The following is a 21446-nucleotide window of genomic DNA, read 5'->3' as shown; positions in this document are numbered from 1 at the left end:
CGCAGGGAACAATTCTGAACTTGGAGAGCTCACAAGATCTCTGTAGGGCATCGCAAATGTTTCCTGTATTCATGGACAGTTTTTGAGTTGGTTTAACCAATTCCTCACCTGTGCAGGCAGCTCTCGGGAGCACTTCTTTCTCAGAGCCCTGGAGGTCTGGGACCCACGGCTCTTCCCCTCGTTCCAGCTGCAAGATCACATCAGGTTGGGAAACTGGAAACCCTACTAAAGGCAAAGAAAACAAGGGAGGTCAGTGGAATTTGTGGGATATTTGTCACAAAGTATATTCCATGGTTTTAAGCCCAGCTCATTTTTAAGCAGTAACATCCCAAGGCCAGCTTTCTTGGTTCAAAGTATCAAGAGAGTTATTATTATAAATCATATTCATTATCTTAGTGCCTAAGGACCAACTAACAGTGGGTCCCCATTGTGCTAGGCAAAGTACATACACAGAATAGTAGATGGCCCATGCCCTGAAGAATTTACAATCTAAATAGACAAGACAGACACAGAATGGGGGAAGGGGTAGAACCCACTGTTAGAATGTAGATATATTGAGGCCTGCCTGTAAAGCCTATTCTTTAAGAACTTAGGTGTATTTTTATCACTTAGCTAGTTACAGGGGTATAAAAACAAAGAATCAAAATCACAGTCTGCCTGTGTATGGACCTTCTCTCACTAGGATAGTGTTGGGGACACTGGGGATGGCCGCTAGGTAACTCGAGGGAATGGAAGACCATGAGTGTCAATGAAGTCCCCTCGCACTAGGCCCAAGTGTCCTTGGCCCCCCCCGCCTAGAGGCACTCGCAACAGTCATGCTGGGGATTTCGCAACAATATGTTGCAAAGTCAGACTGTCTGAAACTAAACAAGGCCAGACAGGGCAGATATGGCAGAACAGTGCTGAACAAAGCAGCTTTATATATGGTTTAACAGATGGTACAAAGAAAAAGGGAACTAGCTGGTATCTGGCTGGCTATATGGATACTTAGGGCAGCTTGCTATTGGATAAGTATGCTGAAGAAAGGATGTATAAAAGTCTGTGTAACTTCCTGCTCTGGGTACAGGATTTGAGGTGAATAGCTCCCTGTACTATATTGAAGCTTCAAATAAACTTTTCTGCTTCTCCACCCCGTTGTGATTATTGGGTGATGCACACCAGGCAACGAACCTTGCTGTTGCTTGCCTCGGGCACTCTGTGCCAGCAACAGCTTTTGGCGTCCCTGGGTGGGCTCGAGGCTGCTATTTAGCCTTGCCCGGACCCCTCCCGGCGGCCAACAGATTGCAGCAACAACCGACGACCAGTGCGTACCAGTGAGTTCATCGGGGGCCTCGGAGGAGATGCAATTTGATCAACCCCGGAGGGCACAACGGTGCAACGAACTCATATAGTGGAAAAGCAGCTGCGGGCGATGGTGGGGAACCGGTCCCTTGGATAAGGTAGGAACCTTTTGAAATCCGGATTGTATGCTCTGTTGGAATCTGGGGATGCCCAGAGTTACCCTGTAGGTATGGGGCAGGGACAGAGCTCAGGAGGCAGGGCACAGTGTACGCCCTTAAAGTGTATCCTAGCAAACTGGAAGGTATTTGGTTCGGATCCGATGACTAAGAGTCAATTAAAACGATTCTGTACAGTTGACTGGCCTCAATATCAACTAGAGGACCAGGAGTGGTGGCCACCAGGAGGGTCAATTAATCATAACATGATCCTCCAGTTACTCCTGTTCTGTCAGCGAACAAGGAAATGGAATGAACATATGTATGCACATTTGTTTCTGGCTTTATGTACTCGACCAGATATTTTACAGCAATGTAATTTGACTCTGACTGGTTCGGTAGCAGCTAATGTTAGTCCCCAGACCCCCACCCCCACTGTAATGGCAGAGCCGGTGTCCCCTTCGGCCCCTACACCCACACCTTGTAAGTCCCCAACGGTTGGATTATACCCCTTAATCACCAACTAAAGTCGCCCGGTCTGGATCGGACAGGTGTCCGGCCACGACTATGTAGGTCTATACTCATGTGCCCTTTAAACCTGTGGATTTGGCTGCTTTCAAAGCACAGGCAGGGGAGTTTTCCACCAACCCAAGCAGGTTTATTTCAGTTTTTGAGGGGTGTCTTAGCAGCCATAAGCTGGACTGGGATAATTGTAACATCCTCCTGCGAACCTTATTATCTGAGGTTGAAAGACAACAGGTTGTGTCCAAGGCAAGGGACGAGGCACAGAAACGGTACGACCGGGATCGTATTAATGTTCCTGACCTGGATGCACAAGTCCTCCGAGCAGACCCCAGGTGGGATCCAAATGATCCTGGGAATATGACCCGACTTACCTCCTATAAGGAGTTGCTTTTGCATGGACTCCGTCACTCGGCTGTCTGACATAATAATTGGGGAAAACCATATGAAGTAATGCAGGATCTAAAAGAAAACCCAGGGGCCTTTCTACAGCATATTCGGAACACGATTCGACAGAACACAAATGCAAATCCCAATGATCAGGCAACTGAGTCAATCATTAAGGGAACTTTTACGAGCAGAGCAGCCCCTGATATTAAGAGAAAGTTACAAAAAAAGGAGAATTTAATGGGAATGACCATGGCACATATCTTAGAAACTGCAAAGCAAGCTTATAGTCTGAAAGAAGCAAAGAAGAAGAGAAAGCAAGTGAGACTGATGGTAACAGTTGTACAGGCCGGCACTAAGGGAAGTAGCCGGGGAGGAAGGGGCCATGGACGTGGACGTCCGGGCTCGCAGGAGAGATGACTGGGTCGCAACCAGTGTGCCTTGTGTCGACAAGAGGGACACTGGAAAAATGCGTGCCCAGAGAGGAAAGAAAAGGGGGGTGCCTCTATAATGGCAATGGGGAAGCAGGAATAGGGGTGTCAGGGGAGACGGACCACCCTACCCCCGGAACCCCGAGTAAAAATGCGGGTAGGGAGCTCGGAAATAGATTTTTTAGGAGACTCTGGAGCGGCACGAACTGCCGTAAATAGACCCCTGCAGTTGCCAGTAGCAAATTCCCTTACCGTGGTGGAAGCCACAGGCAGGGACACCAAGTGCCCAGCGTATGCCCCAGCGGAATGCGCTTTGGGAAACAGGACTATATCCCAGAAGCTGGTATACCTCCCTGAGTGTCCAACACCTCTGCTGGGATGGGACCTGCTTTGTCGCCTAGGTGCCACCCTGCATTTTACTGAGGATGAAATAACCCTTACCTTACCCCCTGAGAATGCATGGATTATAAGCCTTGCAGTTAAGCCCTCAGCTATGCAAGCCCCAGCATGGAGCCCGTGGGAAGACCAGGTGTACCCCCTCGTGTGGGCATCAGGGATCCCAGGAAAGGCCACCCACCAAACCCCCATTACTATTCAGCTCATACCAGGAAAAGGCCCGGTGCAAGTAAAACAGTATCCAATCAAGAGGGAAGCCAGAGAAGGTTTACAGAAAACTAATAGCCCTGACCCGTGCACTTAAACTGTCAAAAAAAAAGCGGGTCAACATTTTTACCAATTCAAAGTATGCTTTTGGTGTGCTGCATGCTCATGCTGGCCTATGGAAGCAAAGGGGAATGCTGACAGCCCAAGGCTCCCCAGTCAAGTACGGGCCCCAAATCCTCCAACTCCTAGAAGCCGTACAACTTCCCTCGGAAGTGGCGGTGGTACACTGTAAAGCCCATCAAAGGGAAGATCAAAATGTGGCCAGGGTAACGCCGTCGCAGATAGAGAGGCTAAGCATGCTGCCACCCTAACATCCCCTCAGACTAAAAACGCCCATATGCATGCCCTTATCCCATCAGTAGGGGAGCTTCCAACCCCTCAGTACTCTGGGAAGGAAAAACAGCTAACTAACAAACTCGGTCTCCGGAAAAAGGAGGGATGGCTCCATTTCCCAGAAGGGAAGGTCCTCCTACCAAAGGGCCTGAACCGGCCGGTACTGCAAAAACTACATCAAACCACTCATGCTGGCAGGGAAGCACTTATCCAGCTAATGGAAAAATACTTTATCACATTCGGACTCTGACCCCTGGCTGCCCAGGTACAAGCGAACTGCTTAGTCTGCCAAAAGAATAACCCCCGACCGGGACATCCTGTGCCACCAGCTGCCCTAAAACCCACTCCGGGCCCCGGACGGGTGTGGCAAATAAATTTTACTGAGTTTCCCCGAACCCAAGGATTGAAATATCTCCTCGTCTTAGTAAATCAGTTCAGCAAATGGCCAGAAGCCTTCCCATGCCATAATTGCACTGCCAGAACAGTGGCCCTCAAGTTTGTTAAGGAGATCGTTCCTCGCTTTGAACTCACCCAGTGGATGGAATCTAACAACGGAACACACTTCACGTCAAAAATCATCCAAAGCATCTCAAATGCCTTACAAATCCCCTAAAAACGCCATACGCCCTGGAGACCGCAAGCCAGTGGTTAGTGGAGCGTACCAATCAGACCCTTCAACAACATCTCTCAAAAGTGTGCCAAGAGGCCTCCCTACGATGGCCTAATGCTTTGCCCCTCGTCCTACTCCATATCCACGTTCTCCCAAAGGGTAAATTAGGGCTTAGTCGCTTTGAAATTATGTTTGGAAGGGCATGGCCTATAAATGGCACCCCAGTTCTGTCAGGGGAATGGAAGTTGGGTAATGGTTTTTTGTCTCAGTATATGTGTTCCCTGTCTGCTGTTCTCTGGTCTCTTCACAGGTATACCAAGGAATCCCAGCCTCTCCCCTTGGACTCTCCCGTACACTCCTTACAGCCCGGTGATTCCGTGCTTGTTCGTACCTGGAAAGACGAGCCTCTCCAGGAAAAGTGGAAAGGACCCTATACCGTCCTGCTGATCTCCCATACGGCGGCAAAGGTCAAGGAACACAAGAACTGGATCCATCACTCTCGTCTAAAGGCAGTACCTGCCCCCTCGTCAGCAAAACAGTGGACCGTCCAACCTGCTAACTCCTCATCTAGTAACAATCTCGGGCTAAAGCTACTGTTTAAGAGACACAAATAGTGGGCACCTTAACGCCAAAATGGGCCCACCCAGGTACTGGAGACCCTGGGCTGGGAAAACTCTGGTAATAATTAATTGGGTAACATTGTTATTCTCTGTATTGTTATTTCCAAACTGCGCATATCGGGAGCATAACTCCTTTGTTTTACTTGAGCACCATGTTGCTAATTTAACAAACCAGACTGATTGCTGGGTATGTGCTCCGACTCCACTGTCCCCCAAAACGGAAATGCCCCTTGACATGCTGCCCTTAACCCTAGCAAAATTAGCCGCCACCAAAGAGCAGGAAAGAATGGACTCGCCGTTCTGGAACAAGACCTCTTTACAGCAGGCCACCTATCAGGACCAGGAGTATTCAGTTGCAGTACTCACTGAGGGAGTATTTTGTTTCACCCGAAACCAATCTGATCACTATGGGCGTCCTGTGGGAAAGAGTTCCTGTGTTCTTACACAGTGGGCTGATGGGTATTAAATAAAGACCAAAAGGGGAGGTCAGCAGTGTGGGTGTAATGGTTCCTCCCCTTTTGGGAAAACTCTTACGAATAATCTTACCACAAAAGAAGGGTTTGGAAATATAACTTGCCATCCAGTTAATATCTCCAATGTAGCAAGCCAATGGTGGGTTTGTAGTGGTCCCTATGGCAAGTGTAATTTAAACGGCACAATTAAAAACACCCCCACATGTACCCAATCAGGAGAATGGGATGCCCCCTTAGGGGCATATGAACTGTTTAAAAAAGCAGCTTAAATACCCCAGGAATCCCCTTTAAAAACAGTCCTTATTGGGCCCTACAGGGTCACTATTTTGTATGTGGCCGAAAGGCTCACAAGGTGCTGCCAGCCAACTGGACAGGTAGCTGTTATATAGCTCATGGAGTTCCTCATCTTTCCATAACTGCCACACTGCCCAAAGGAAAAATCAGAAATGCCCGAAATACCTCTGTTAAGTCATGGAAAAAGACCCTGTGGCAAATAACTGCAGCATTGGAGGGCAATATAAAGAATCCCTTCACAACCGAGAAGCTTGTAGGGTGCTCTGTACTGGGAATAGCGCCACTGTTTACCGGGCCAGCCATGGCAGGCATAGGCTGCTATACTGTAAGGCTGCAAATGGTACTTGAGAAAGTTGCCTTAGAGTTAGAGGACTCGGTTAGTAATTTAGGGTCGGCAGTAAAAACATTAAATAAAGAGGTACAGAAGCTCAGGACGTTTTCCCTCCAAAACAGGCTGGGTTTGGACTATCTCTTGGCACCCCAAGGGGGTTTGTGCCCTCGTCGGGCCCCGATGTTGTGTATATGTAAATGATAGCAGTTATGAGATCTATGAGAAGGTGGTACAGGCTGAGGCCCATGCCTGAGCCGGAGCACAGGTTGCCTATACTGCCCCTGAGAGCAATTGGTTGCAAACCTTGTTTTCAGGCTGGGGTTTGTCGTCTTGGCTTGGTGGTTTATTTAGCCTGTTATTAAAACTTCTCTTTCCTGTATTGCTTGTATTAATGGTATTATGCTGTGCAGTATCATGTGTCAAGACCCTTTTGCAAAAGTTAATAAGTCATTCTCTTCAGGGCTATCACAAAGTGCTTATGCAAAGTCCTATTGTAAAAAAATAAGTAGCCCAAGTAAAAAAACTCAGAGCTAAGGCTGTTGAGTGTTCTCAAAGAAGGAAGTTGTTGGGGACACTGGGGATGGCCACTAGGTAACTCGAGGGAATGGAAGACCACGAGTGTCAATGAAGTCCCCTCGCACTAGGCCCAAGTGTCCTTGGCCCCCCCCGCCTAGAGGCACTCGCAACAGTCATGCTGGGGATTTCGCAACAATATGTTGCAAAGTCAGACTGTCTGAAACTAAACAAGGCCAGACAAGGCAAATATGGCAGAACAATGCTAAACAAAGCAGCTTTATATATGGTTTAACAAATGGTACACAAAAAAAGGAAACTAGCTGGTATCTGTATTGGCTGGCTATATGGATACTTAGGGCAGCTTGCTATTGGATAAGTATGCTGAAGAAAGGATGTATAAAAGTCTGTGTAACTTCCTGCTCTGGGTACAGGATTTGAGGTGAATAGCTCCTTGTACCATATTGAAGCTTCAAATAAACTTTTCTGCTTCTCCACCCCGTTGTGATTATTGGGTAACGCACATCGGGCAATGAACCTTGCTGTTGCTTGCCTCAGGCACTCTGTGCCGGCAACAATAGTTTGAGGCTTTGTTCTTAGGCCTTTGGCTAAGCTGCAGGGGCAGCCATAAGCTGGGAAGCGACCGATCACATCCTCACATTCCAAACCAGTCACATTGAAATAAGGTGGTTATTAGGAAGGGTTATTAGGAAGATAATCCTGTCCTGATAGTGCCCATCACCATCAGATAAAGAAACAGATCTTAAGATGGTTAAAGAAAACTTAGTTTGATAGCATCCTGTCTGGCAAGAAATCACTTCTCAATCGTTATCATTGTGAAACCCTCATTTCTGTATTGCTTTATCTTTATGTCTTTATGTCCCCCACTTTTCTGTTGTTAATCAATCTGGTTCTCTAATTGTTTCTCTGTGTTGTATAATTAATTTTGCTAGGTGTCAGTTAATTAGGGTAGTGGGATATAATTGGATAGAGAATTATGTTACAATATGTTAGGATTGGTTAGTTAAATTTCAGTAAAATGATTGGTTAAGGTAAAGCTGAAAATATTACTATATAAACTGGTGTTAAACAGGACGGGGAAGGGAAATTGGAATCATGTTTGTTAAGGGGGGGAATGGAAACAGGGACACAGACAAGGCTCTGTCAGAGTTGGGAAGAGGGACACGGGGTAAACACTGGGAAACAGACTGTATTGGCATATAGAGATAAATCTGACTGGTGTGAAGGGCTTCGGACTATGCTTGCTTAGAAATGAACCCCAATAAACATTGCATTATCTGCACTTAGGACTTCTGGTCTTTTGCTGCTTGCTGTCTGCATGACAAGAAACAAGGAAGTGGAAGGGTGAGGGGAAAGCCCTCTCACAAAACTGACATGACCTGATAACCAAGAGGTAAGCCTTGAAGGAAGGTTTTAAAACACTTTGGAACAAATCAGGGATTCCCATGAGGACTGATGAGGGGGTGATGGTAAATACGCATTTAGATCCTTTCCTTGTTTTATATCTTTTCCCCATAAGGCTTAACCTCTGGCCCACTGTCATGGATCCATAGGATCTGTGCAATGCCCTGGCTTTTAAACAGTCCTTGGGAGGTGCCCCAAGGGGTCCCACTCTTCCACAAGGATGGGCCGTGGAGCTTCAACACCTGAGACTGAGCCTCTGGCTTCAAGACTCCTATTTCAACCCGTGAACTCTGCCAGCAGGCCCAGCTGAACGACACTCCTCTTCAGAGTCCGTTCCTCATTCATGCTTCAATGCACCTCGGCAAGTTTTTGCTGTGACACTGGGCAGACTTTTAAAACATAGCAGGGTTTATTAATCAAGCGAAACACAGCATTGGAAAGTCCTTAGATGAGGACAGAGAAGCAAAGAAGACAATATAGCCCATACTGGACAATGCCCTTGAGCCATGCTGCTGTTGAAAACAATTTGGTTTCCTTTCACTGTGCCTGTCCGTTTGTCTTCATTCCAGTAGACCTCCCTGCGTCTGCGAGCCCATTTCTTCCTGCTCCCAAAAACACAATGAGTCCATGTATGCTTCACTCAGCCAAGCGGAGATCCTCCCATGGCCAGGTGACAATTATTCCCTTGTCTCTGTCGGGTATTCCATTGATGTAGTTTGGGCCCAGGCAGTCCTTAATGACCCATTCAGATCACCCCATGACAGCTACGTGACAAAACACCTCACGTCTGCTGCTCTTTGTAATCATAGCTATCCCAAACACAGGGGGAAACTGAGGTGTGTATTCGCATCATAGAAGTATTACCAAAATTCCCACCTCTATCACACACACACACACTGCTTACAGCCCTTGGAGAGAAAGCAAAGCACAGGAACTGGACATTAGTCCAGTGAACACAGTGGAGGACAAGCTGCAATCCTCAAACCCTGGTCAAAAAGGAGAGGCATGTGGGTCCCTAGCCATAGAGAGGCGCTGGCTAGAGGCCTGATACTGGAGAGGGCATTCCTTGAGCAGAGCATGGAGGCAGGACAAAGGGTGAGCAATCCCAGAACTGTGACATTGCAAAAGCACATTTTGGGGAATGAGGAAATCTAGTGACTCAGTTTAATGGGAGGGAGATGTGTAATGTGGAAAAGGCTGGGGAATTAAACACTAAAATTCAGGAGCAACAGCCTCTAATTCTTCTGGAAAAGGAGAATATAAGAAACAAGAACTGGGCCACACAACTTCAGGAGGGTCAGGCTCAGAGATCCACAGAGCCTGGAGGGAAGACAGCTGGTGGCTGCTGCAGATGGGGAGAGGAGGACAAGGCTACCCCAAACTCTCACTCCTGTTGATCCCGACCTGATTTTATGATCTATGACCCAGTCTCAGGTCTTGTGGGTAATTTTTTACTCGCTAGAGGTAAAATGTCATTATCAGAGTATTGCTTATTAGCTTGGAACATACATGGAGGGGCAAGGAGGCGAACATAAATAAATGGGTTATTAAGCTTACTACAGTTAAGGGCCTGTTATATTAGGTTGAGGCTTTGTGGGAGTAGTTATATTAAAGTATGGGATTTACCTGAATAGGCCTAAGGTCAGATATTTTGCACCCTCATTTTGAGAGACTAATGAGTAACTACAAACAGGTGCAATAAGCCACAGGATTCTGAAAGAAGGAAGTTTGGGGCGGGCTTTAGCAATTAGGTTGCTATGCAGTATCTCAGCAGTTGGACTGCATTCATATATTGGAATTATTAATAAATAAGTGATGTAAATTGTTAGGATATAGATATTCAGGCCTGTCTGTAAAGGCCTATACTCTAAGAATTTAGGTGTATTCTTATCACTTGGCTAGTGATAGAGGTATAAAAGAAAGAATCAAAACCACTGTCTGCCAGTGTAAGGGCCTTCTCTTACTGTGACAGTTTGTGGCCCTGTGCTTAGGCTCAGGCCTTTGGCTAAGCAGCAGAGGCAGCCATAAGCTGGGAAGCGAACGGTCACATCCTCACATTCCAAACTAGTCACATTGAAATAAGGTGCTATTGGGCTGTTAGGCACTATCAGGACAGGATTGTATTCCTATCACCTCCAGAGAAAGGGAAGTGACTAGAAAATGTAAAAGGAAACTTAGTTTGATAGCATCCTGTCTGGCAAGAACTCACTTATCAATAGCTGGGATGTGAAATCCTCACTTCTGTATTGTTTTGTCATTATAGTTCCCACTTTGCTGTTGTTTGTCTGTATAATCTCTGTCTGGTTCTGTGATTGTTCCTGCCTGCTGTATAATTAATTTTGCTGGGTGTAAACTAATTGAGGTGGTGGGATATAATTGGTTACATAATCATGTTACAATATGTTAGGATTGGTTAGTTAAATTTCAGGAAAATGATTGGTTAAGGTATAGCTAAGCAGAACTCAAGTTTTACTATATAATCTGTAGTCAATGAGGAAGTGACTGGGGGTGGGTGGGGGTGGGCATGTGGGTGTGGGAAATGGGAACAGGGAATGGGAGTAAGAAAATTGGAATCATGTTTTGCTAAAGGGGGAAATGGGAACAGGGAATGGGAGTAAGGAAGTTGGAATCATGTTTTGCTAAAGGGGGAAATGGGAACAGGGAATGGGAGTAAGGAAGTTGGAATCATGTTTGGCTAAGGGCAGGAATGGGAACAGGGACACAGGTGTAAGGCTCTGTGGTGTCAGAGCTGGGAAGGAGGATACTAAGGAAGGAAACTGGAATCATGCTTGCTGGAAGTTCACCCCAATAAACATCGAATTGTTTGCACCTTTGGACTTCGGGTATTGTTGCTCTCTGTTCATGCGAGAAGGACCAGGGAAATAAGTGGGTGAAGGAATAAGCCCCCTAACATAAATCATGAGTATTAATGCTTGATGCTTAATTACGGACTTCCCAGAGGCCACATATGGGACGGGGCAGCTATTGACATTACTATAATCAGAGTAAAGGAGCAGATACAGTATATAGTTGTACTATTACCATAAGGAAGTAGATAAAATACCTCTCCTAGTTACCATTTTTTCATTAAAAGAAAAGGAGGACTTGTGGCACCTTAGAGACTAACCAATTTATTTGAGCATAAGCTTTCATGAGCTACAGCTCACTTCATCGGATGCATTCAGTGGAAAATACAGTGGGGAGATTTATATACACAGAGAACATGAAACATTGGGTGTTACCATCCACACTGTAACGAGAGTGATCACTTAAGGTGAGCTATTACTAGCAGAAGAGCGGCGGGGCTGAGGGTAAAAAACCTTTTGAAGTGATAATCAAGGTGGGTCATTTCCAGCAATTGACAAGAACATCTGAGGAACAGTGTCGGGGGTGAGGGGAATAAACATGGGGAAATAGTTTTACTTTGTATAATGATACATCCACTCCCAGTCTCTATTCAAGCCTAAGCTAATTGTATCCAGTTTGCAAATTAATTCCAATTCAGCAGTCTCTCCCTGGAGTCTGTTTTTGAAGTTTTTTTGTTAAAGAATTGCCACTTTTAGGTCTGTAATCGAAGAGATTGAAGTGTTCTCCGACTGGTTTTTGAATGTTCTAATTCTTGATGTCTGATTTGTGTCCATTTATTCTTTTACATAGAGACTGTCCAGTTTGACCAATGTACATGGCAGGGGGGCATTGCTGGCACATGATGGCATACATCAGATTGGTAGATGTGCAGGTGAACGAGGCTCTGATAGTGTGGCTGATGTGATTAGGCACTATGATGGTGTCCCCTGAATAGATATGTGGACACAGTTGGCAACGGGCTTTGTTTGAAGGATAGGTTCCTGGGTTAGTGGTTCTGGTGTGTGGTTGCTGATGAGTATTTGCTTCAGGTTGGGGGGCTGTCTGTAAGCAAGGACTGGCCTATCTCCCAAGATCTGTGAGACTGATGGGTCGTCCTTCAGGATAGGTTGTAGATCCTTGATGATGTGCTGGAGAGGTTTTAGTTGGGGGCTGAAGGTGATGGCTAGTGGCGTTCTGTTATTTTCTTTGTTTGGCCTGTCCTGTAGTAGGTAACTTGTGGGTACTCTTCTGGTTCTGTCAATCTGTTTCTTCACTTCAGCAGGTGGGTACTGTAGTTGTAAGAATGCTTGATAGAGATCTTGTAGGTGTTTGTCTCTGTCTAAGGGGTTGGAGCAAATGCAGTTGTATCAAAGAGCTTGGCTGTAGACAATGGATCGTGTGGTGTGTTCTGGATGAAAGCTGGAGGCATGTCCAGTCCCCAAGACAGTGTAAACTGAATCAGAACCTCCCTTCTCATGGGCTCCTTTGCCCATCAATCTTTGTTTCCAATGGTGCCCATAACCCTCTTTACTGTACTTATCTTAGTCTAATCGTTAGGTGCATTGATCCTTGCCTATGATTTCAATTATAACTGTCTGTATTAAATCGAGTTCTGGGTCTTTCACCAAATTTCATCTTCTCAATTAACTTTGAGTAGCCAGGTACAGGGGCAAGTTGTACCCCAATACGTAATCGTATAGGTGTAAAAATTGTTCAGGCTACACTAGCACCCTGAGACATCATCAACAAAGTGCCCATTTGTGCCTGGGTAGTGGCCCGGCTATGGGAGGGAGGAATGCAGCAAGGACTCAGAATCGGAGGCCAGGGTCACTGTGCATAGAGATGGGGAGGTTATATGTGGGAATGGGTTAATGAGTGGGAGAGGGAGGTCAAGAGTTAAAATAATAATATTTGAGAAAAAAATTATAATGAAGTGAAACTGAACAGAAATAAAAATGGAGTGCAGCCTCTAAAGTAACAAGGCCTGGGTAGGGATTCGGGGTTAAAGGTCTGGGATCCCCCACAGCTCTAGATCCCCAAACCTCTCCTCCTTCCCACTGACCCACCCAGCCCATTTCCTGGGTGCCCTTCTTCCACACTCCACTCCCCTTCTTCCCATTACTCTCAGCCGTCACCATCTCCCTGCACCTTGGGACCTTCTTGTGTTCCCGCCTCAACTCTCACTAAATCATCCCTCCCTGCTGCTTCTTAGGTCTTATCCTGCACACACCCTCCCCATGTCCTGGCACTCCAGAATTCTCTACTCCCTGTTTCTCCTCCCCTCCTACAGCTCTGTTTTCCCTTCACCCGTGGGGTCCTGAATGGCTGTCACACAAGCCATGCATGAGTCATACACCTATTTACTGAATTTAGAATTCTACAGGTGGCATATCTTCCTCTTAAAATGAGGAAAAGGCATGAAAGCTCTAGTTATTAATATAGTTATTAATGTATCCAATATGGATACATTAAATGCAATTTCAAAATGACTGATGGCACCAAAAGGGCACATGTCCAAAAATTATTCTACTGGGTGGGAGATAAGGCAAAAAAAAGGGGGGGGGGGCAAGGAAACTTGTCAAAATTTGTATGAAGAATAAAAGTATAAAGTAATTACTACTCCGGTTCTTTACACACCCCACAGCTTCTAATAATCAAGTGGACCAGAATCCTTACTCAGCAAGACCACCGTCTCGTAGTTCTCCCGCATGACATCTCTGTAGAGGGCTCTCTGAGTGGGGTCCAGCAGAGCCCATTCTCCCTTGGTGAAATACACAGCCACTTCCTCGAAAGTCACTGGCCCCTGAAAGAGCAAGAGTCCAACACTCAGTACCTGCTGCCCCACTCACAGCCCCACTATTCACGGAACAGCAGCACCAGGTAAATGGAAGCTCTGGGAGGCACATGTTAACAGAGTCCCACCCACACCTTGCTTAGAGCAGCCAGGAGGCATCAGAGGGTAGAAAGAGAGAAACTTTGTGTCTCCCAGATGACAGATGGAGGCAGGGTCTTTGCACGTATCACATACCTACAAGCCAGAGCTTGATATAGGAGATGGGGCTGTCTCTGGACCCTGCTGGTGGCTCCCTGGTAGGTATCACAACACTCTCCAAATAAAATATATGGAAGGAAGGGGAAGTCAATAGGAAATAATATAAGTGAGAAGGTCAGAATTGTAGAAAATTGGTAAGGGATGCTATCAGAAATCAACGACCAATCAAGGAAAATAAGAAGGAAGTATATAAAGCACAAAATGAATCCTAACAATGGTAGTGGTAAATTACTAGACGGAAATGGCAGAATTATCAAATATAATGCAGAAGAGGTAAAAGTGTTCAATAAATATTTATCTCCTGGATTTGGGGACAAATAGATGATGTACTCATATCATAAGATGTTGACAATGACACTCTTTCCATTCCAACAACAACTCACGAGGACGTTAAACAGCAGCTATTAAAATTAGACATGTTTAAATCAGCAAGTCCAGATAACTTCTATCCAGGAGTTTTAAAGGACCTGGTGGAGGAGCGTGGAGTTGATTTTAATTAGGACTTTGTACACTGGGGAAATTCCAGAAGACTGGAATAAAGCTAATGCTGTACCAATATTTTAAAAGTATAAAAGAGATGACCCAGCTAATTACAAGAGTGTCAGTCTAACATCGATACTGACCAAGATAATGGAGCAACCGATACTGGATTTCATTAATAAAGAATTAAAGGAGGGTAGTATAATTAGTACCCGTTAACAATGGTTTAGAGAAAATAGATCCTATCAAACTAACTGGATATCCTTACTGGATGAGATCAAAAGTTTGGTTGGAACTAAATTATTGATGTAATACCTAGACTTCTGTAAGGCGTATGACTTGGTTCAGCACAATATTTTGACTAAAAACTAGAATAATACAAAATAAACACGGTATACATTAAATAGATTAAAAACTGTGATTGTAAATGAGGAACCATGGTCGAGTGGATTTATTTCTAGCAGGTTCCCACAAGGATTCGGTCTTGTGCTATTTAACATTCTTATCAATGTCCTAGAAGAGAAGATAAAATCGTCACTGAAAAGTTTGCAGTTGCCACAAAGATTGGGGGTGGTGGTGACTAATGAAGTGTCAGTAGATTCAGGCTCCAGCACAGGGAATCTGGGAAGTTTTCCCAGCCTTGGCTGGAGGGTTATTTCCTGTTCCACAAAGAGGGGAAGTTCCATTCCCAACTCCTGTGCCTTGAAATTAGGCCCTACCTGACACTACACTTCATATTCAGCATAGTGGTATGATTATAATATGATTAGGACATAATTATAATGCATTTTCTGCAAGATGCGTCATGTGCAGTATCATTGGAAAAGTTATGATTTGCTGAATATGATTATCCTATTTGTGTGCATGGATCATGTCTGTATCTGAAGTTATGGATATTGACTATGTATCTGTATTTCAAATGTGCTTACTCTGGGTAACACCCACAACTGCAGGTTTCAGAGTAGCAGCCATGTTAGTCTGTATTCGCAAAAAGAAAAGGAGTACTTGTGGCACCTTAGAGACTAACCAATTTATTTGAGCATAAGCTCCACTGAATACATCCGATGAAGTGAGCTGTAGCTCACGAAAGCTTATGCTCAAATAAATTGGTTAGTCTGTAAGGTGCCACAAGTCCTCCTTTTCTTTTTACCCACAACTAGCCTTTCAACTAGGTACAACAATGAAGAAGCCAGACAGTGCTGATGGCTCATCAACAAAGACAATGGACCGTGGAAGAGCTTAGCCTTCCTGTTAATGTTTCAGCCAGTCTATGTGTCATGGCTACTATGACTCATAGGGAATGATAGGGCATGTGACCAGACCACATGACACTGAACTCCATTTTGAGACCTGTATTTTTCCACAAACTGGACTGGGAACTGAGTTTGGAACAAAGGGGTCCCACCATATGGAAAAGCTACATACGGTGGGGTGTGACATCATCTCTTGGCCCCATTCCCCACACAAGAGAAATCCTGGAAACACCTGAGGAACAAAGACTGAACTGGGGGAAGTGCTGGTGCCAGGGCAAAGGGATTTCTAGCTTGTGTATGGAAACTTGGTGGACTGCTTGTATCATCAGTTAGCATGAGAAATTGCTAATTGAAATTCTATCCATTTAGTATGTTAGGCTTAGTTTGAGTTTTTGGTTATTTGCTAAGTAATCTGCTTTGATCTGTTTGCTACCACTTATAATCACTTAAAATCTATCTTTCTGTAGTTAATAAACTTGTTTTATGCTTTATCTTAAACAGTGTATTTTCAGTGAAGTGTCTGGGGAAATTCTCAGCTTGGTTAACACAAGCTTGTTGTGCGTATCTTTCCCATATTAAGGGGAAGGCGAACTATATTTATGAACTTACATTATACAGATCCCTGTGCACTATGAGATGATATAATTCTGGATTTATACTACAGCAGATGTGCAAGGATGGGGAGCTGAGAAATTGGTTGTTGTCCTCTATCTGTCCTTGAGTGGCTTAGGTAAAGCACTCAGGTAACTTAGTTGGGTGTATGGCACCACCTGCTGTCATGTTGCGTGATAACAGGGCCTGGAGAGTCTCGCTGAATCTCCAGCAAAGCAGTGTGAGAAGGGCCAGCCCAGCTTGAGGGTTAGAGGGCACACCGGTTCCCAGGACCGCCCCCCCAGACTGCACCCCAGGGGTGACAACCCATCATACCCTAGATTACACAAGCCTCAGCAGGTTTGTCACATCCTGTCCCCTCCCTTTCTCCACCCTAGATATTTCCTGCCTACCACCACCTCTAGCAGCTCCCACCCTCCTATGCATTTACTGCTCCTCTCCTTCCAAGTAGAGCCCATCACCACCTCCCTGATAATCCCTTACCTGAGTCAGCTCCATTGCAGCCATTTCCTTCCCCCTGGGAGGACAGGATGATCTGGAGCAAAATGTGAATGTTATTCTGTAGCCTGCCAGGGAGAGAAGGGCAATGTGAGAGAATTCAGATGGGGCTTTTGTCCGTTCCACAAGCCAATTCCCCCCAGGATTTTTCCCTGCTAATGGACATCCTAGGTTCCGCCACACTGTGAAGCACAGCGTGACCGTATTCCAGTACAGGCCTACCCCCCTCCCACCAGGGTGGAACCTTCTAATACATGGTGAAACCCTTCCAGTAACAGAGTCTCTGTTACACTTAACAAGTTTGCGGATGATACCAAGATGGGAGGATTGCAAGATATTTGGAGGGTACGATTAAAATTCAAAATGATTTGGACAAGCTAGAGAAATGGTCTGAAGTAAACAGGATGAAATTCAATAAGGACAAATATAAAGTAATCCACCTGGGAAGGAACAATGAGTTGCACACATACAAAATGGGAAATGAGTGCCTAGGAAGGAGTACTGCGGAAAGGGATCAGGGGGGTCATAGTGGATTACAAGGTAAATATGAGTCAACAGTGTAACACTGTTGCAAAAAAAGCAAACATAATTCTGGGATGTATTAGCAGGAGTATTATAAGCAAGACACGAGAAGTAATTCTTCTGCTCTACTCTGTGCTGATTAGGTCTCAACTGAAGTATTGTGTCCAGATCTGGGCGCCACAATTCAGGAAAGATGTGGAGAAAGTCCAAAGAAGAGCAACAGAAATTATTAAAGGCCTTGAAAACATGACCTATGAGGGAAGATTGAAAAAGTTGGGTTTGTTTAGTCTGGAGAAGAGAAGACTGAGAGGGGACATGATCACAGTTTTCCAGTACATAAAAGTTTGTTACAAAGAGGAGGGAGAAAAATTGTTCTTCTTACATTCTGAGGATAGGATAAGCAGCAATGGGCTTAAATTGCAGCAAGGGTGCTTTAGGTTGGAGATTAGGAAAACCTTCCTAACTAGCACTGGAATAAAGTGCCTAGGGAGGTTGTGGAATCTCTATCATTGGGGATTTTTAAGAACAGGCTGAACAAACACCTGTCAGGGATGGTCTGGATAATACTTAGTCCTGCCTTGAGTGCAGGGGACTGGACAAGATGACCTCTCAAGGTCCCTTCCAGTTCTATGATTCTATAAACAAAAGGCCAGAGAAGAGCAGAATCAAAGAGGTCACTATGTGGGATTCTCCCTGTCATTGTCCCCAAGGACAATGTCCCCAAGGCAGCTGTCTCAGGTTTAAAAAGTTGTTTGATGCTCCAGCCTTTATACAATCTCTCCTGGGAGTGCCCCCTTTCATGGGCTGGTTTTAGCTTATGGCAAGCATGACCCTGGGGGCTCTGAGACTGGGCCTTCTTGCCTCAGCACACCTTGTTTCTTTCTGTGGCTTCCCAGTGAGACCAAATGAGTAGATACTCCTGATAGAGACTGTGAACATAAGAACAGCCCACTGCGTCAGAACAATGGTCCATCTAGCTCAGTGGCCAATGCCAGGTGCTTCTAGCAAACAGGGGGCTAGGGACACCATCCTTGCCCATCTTGCCTGTGACACTGGCAGATGGGGTGTTAGCTCTTGCAAAAGCCCCCATGTCTTAATTGAACATGGACAAACGCAGAGCTGGAATCAGTCTGCCTCACCTGTGTTAGTATTGTTAAAACAGGTATTAGAATGATAAGAATGTGTTTAGACGTTATTGAATGCTTGTGAGTTGCTGCCTGGGTTAACATCTGACTAGTTGCATTGTGAGCCTCTGTGGCTCTGTAAATCACCAGACAGGAGAGAGACTTTACCTGTGTGAAGTGCTGATTGTCAATGGAATGCATGACACCCTGCCAGGCAGGAAAGGTCCATCAATGCCAGATAGACTATTATGGGATGTTAAAGAAGGCAAAAGACTGTTGTTGTGCTCTTGACTTCCCATTAGCTGAGTTTGCAGCTCAGAGCACATGGCAGGAAGGGGATTAAAAAACCCCATACAGAAGGAACGGATTATCTGAATGCTGCTTGGACTCTGGGGGGCAAAGTTTCTAGGCATAAGCAAGAAATCCCCAGCTGCTTAGCCTGGGTTAGTCCTAAAGGGTATGTAGAGCTTGCTTATTATAGAAGCTTCTATTATCTTTTGAAATTTAAGACTGTAACTTGTCTGCATCTATATGATGACCTGCTTTAACTTTGGAAACAACTTTTGTTTTCTTTTTGATAATCTTAATACAGGTTATTACAGGACTGGCTACAAGTGTTGTCTTTCTTGTGAGATCGAAGATTCAATTGACCTAAGTAAGTGATTGGTCCTTTGGGACTGGCAATAACCTGAACATTGCTGTGATTCGTGGTGAAAGGCAGTGGTTCTCAACCAGCAGTCTGTGGTTCCCTGGGGGGCCGCTAGCAGCTTTCAGGGGGCGGCCAAGCAAGGCCAGCATTATGAAGTGAGCTGTAGCTCACGAAAGCTTATGCTCAAATAAATTGGTTAGTCTCTAAGGTGCCACAAGTCCTCCTTTTCTTTTTGCGAATACAGACTAACACAGCTGTTACTCTGAAACCTGCCATTAGATTCACTGAGGCCCAGGGCAGAAAGCTGAAGTCCCAGCGTGTGGGGCTGAAGTCCAGGGCCCTGAGCCCCACCCCCCGGGGCTGAAGCCAAAGCCTAAGCAATGTAGCTTTGTGGGGGCCCCAGGCAGTTGCCTTGCTTGCTATCCCCTAACGCCAGCCCTGGCTTTTATATGCAGAAAACCAGTTATTGTGGAGTTTTTATAGCATGTTGGGGGGGGGCTCAGAAAGAAAAAGGTTGAGAACTCCTGGTGGAAGGCACCATCTGTCACAAAAGTGAGCTCACCTGCATGGTGAGATCTAGGGGATGACCCAAGGGGACTGTCTGTGATTCCATGTTCATGCTGTTACAGTGTATGAAGCGTTTATACTTCATATTTGGTTGGTGAAATCTACATATCGATCTCACAACCAATCTGGAGTTTGTGCCCTGCTTCTTACCAGTCTGCCTGAGGCTGGTGCTCATGCTCTCAAGTCACTGAAGACAGCGTTACAGAGACTTATGGGTGCAAAGCCACCAGCAGCAATTGGCAGGAATGTAGAGCAGGCTTTACGGTGACACAGTGTGGGCCAAATGGTCTATGGCAGGGGGGACCAACCTGAGCCTGAGAAGGAGCCAGAATTTACCAATGTACATTGCCAAAGAGCCACAGGAATACATCATTAGCTCCCCACCTGCTCCCAACGCCTCCCACCCACCAGCCACTCTTCCCTCCCCATCAGCTGTGCGTGGCACATAGGAGGCTCTGGGGGGAGGGGGAGGAGCAAGGACATGGCAGGCTCCAGGGAGCGGGCAGGAAGGGCTAGAGTGCAGGCAGGGCCCGTGGCAGAGCCAGGGGTTGAGCAGCGAGCACCCCCCGGCACACTGGAAAGTTGGCATCTGTAGCTCCAGCCCCAGAGTTGATGCCTATACAGGGAGCTGCATATTAACTTCTGAAGAGCCGCATGGGGCTCTGGAGCCCCAGGTTGGCCACCCCTGGTCTGTGGGCTCATCCAAGCTCCAGTTCTCCTCCAGTGCACATCAGCATCCCAGCAACCTTCAGGGAGGGTCAAGGCTGCCACTCCCTCAGTGATGAGGATCTCCAGCATAGCATCACCCGTGCCCCATGACCCGCCTTGTCTCCTGAGACACAGGTGAGTGACAGAGGGTGCACAATGGATCCTGGGGGGGTAGGGAAAGGGATAACAACACACACCTTCTGGGGGTCACCCCTCAGGAAGTGAAGGTGACAGGCATTGTGGTGGCAGTAAAGGGGGAGGGGAGGGAGTGGGAGAAGCACCCTCAAAGGCAATGCTGCCAGTGGGTCACCCCACCACATCAGGCATGAGGCTGATAGGGGGCCATTCCCTGGGCCAGGGTGCCTCTGAAGGGCTATATAAAACCCACGCTGGCACAGAAGGGGTTAAACTGCCACTGTAGTCTAGACTGGCCCATCTCCTCCACATCTGCAAACCATGTCAGGACTGGAGCAGGAGTTAACAGGAGACACCTACTCTACTCAGAGGGGAGCAACCCTGGGAAGGGAACCATCTGTGAAGCATCTCCAGCCCCAAAGAGAGGGCTGGCAGTATTCGGGGCTCTGGCCTTCACAGAGGGAGGGTGGAGATACCCGGAGCTCAAAGGGGGAGCAGGCTGAAACTTGTGCTGGAGACCCAGTCAACTCTGAAGGGGACTGAGAGGCTCCAAGCGCCCCCAGAAGTAAAAGGGGCCCATAGTCTGAGGGGATCTGTCCAAAGTTCCCACCTCCATTTCTTTTCTTTTGTTCCTTTATTTACCCTTGTTTGCTGACAGTTGGCTCTTTTGCTATTTCATCTGGTACCCCGAGAGAGGAAGAAAGTGCCCCAAGGCCTCAGCCTCAGGGTTGAGCCCTGACGCACTCCTGGCTTAGATGTTCTCTGCCAGTCAGGAAGGGGTAGCAGCGAGGGAAGACTGGTAGCTGAGAGTTGGGAGGGTGAAGAGGTTTGGGTGTATGGTGCAGCTGGGACTGGGCAATCTCCATGGGGGACACTTGCTCCTCCTGTGCCCCTTCTGCACCCTCTTGCACGTAGAGAATAGCCACCCTGTCCCCACCCCCAGAGGGAGCCGTGTCTCAGG

The 21446-nt window shown here is 46.3% G+C and overlaps 1 protein-coding gene across 5 annotated transcripts in view; it reads right to left on the bottom strand.

The window, feature by feature from the left end:
- The window catches only part of LOC125629206 (uncharacterized), a 39836-nt gene that overhangs the window by 7381 nt on the left and 11009 nt on the right, over positions 1-21446 (bottom strand). For 2 of the 5 annotated variants that reach the window (XM_048834583.2, XM_048834584.2), the window contains exons 2-4: positions 16766-16848; positions 13562-13688; positions 109-225 (exon numbers count right to left, since the gene is read on the bottom strand). In XM_048834583.2, coding sequence (XP_048690540.2) covers positions 109-225; positions 13562-13688; positions 16766-16789 — 268 coding nt within the window. In that variant the 5' untranslated portion in view covers positions 16790-16848. The remainder of the gene's footprint in view (positions 1-108; positions 226-13561; positions 13689-16765; positions 16849-21446) is intronic. The other 3 variants (XM_048834585.2, XM_075124114.1, XM_075124115.1) reach the window with 2 other exon arrangements.

The sequence above is a fragment of the Caretta caretta genome, chromosome 28, assembly GCF_965140235.1.
Source record: "Caretta caretta isolate rCarCar2 chromosome 28, rCarCar1.hap1, whole genome shotgun sequence".
NCBI classification, from domain to species: Eukaryota; Metazoa; Chordata; order Testudines; family Cheloniidae; genus Caretta; species Caretta caretta.
The sequence above is the reverse complement of the archived record's forward strand: the minus strand, read 5'-3'. Positions and strand labels throughout refer to the sequence as shown.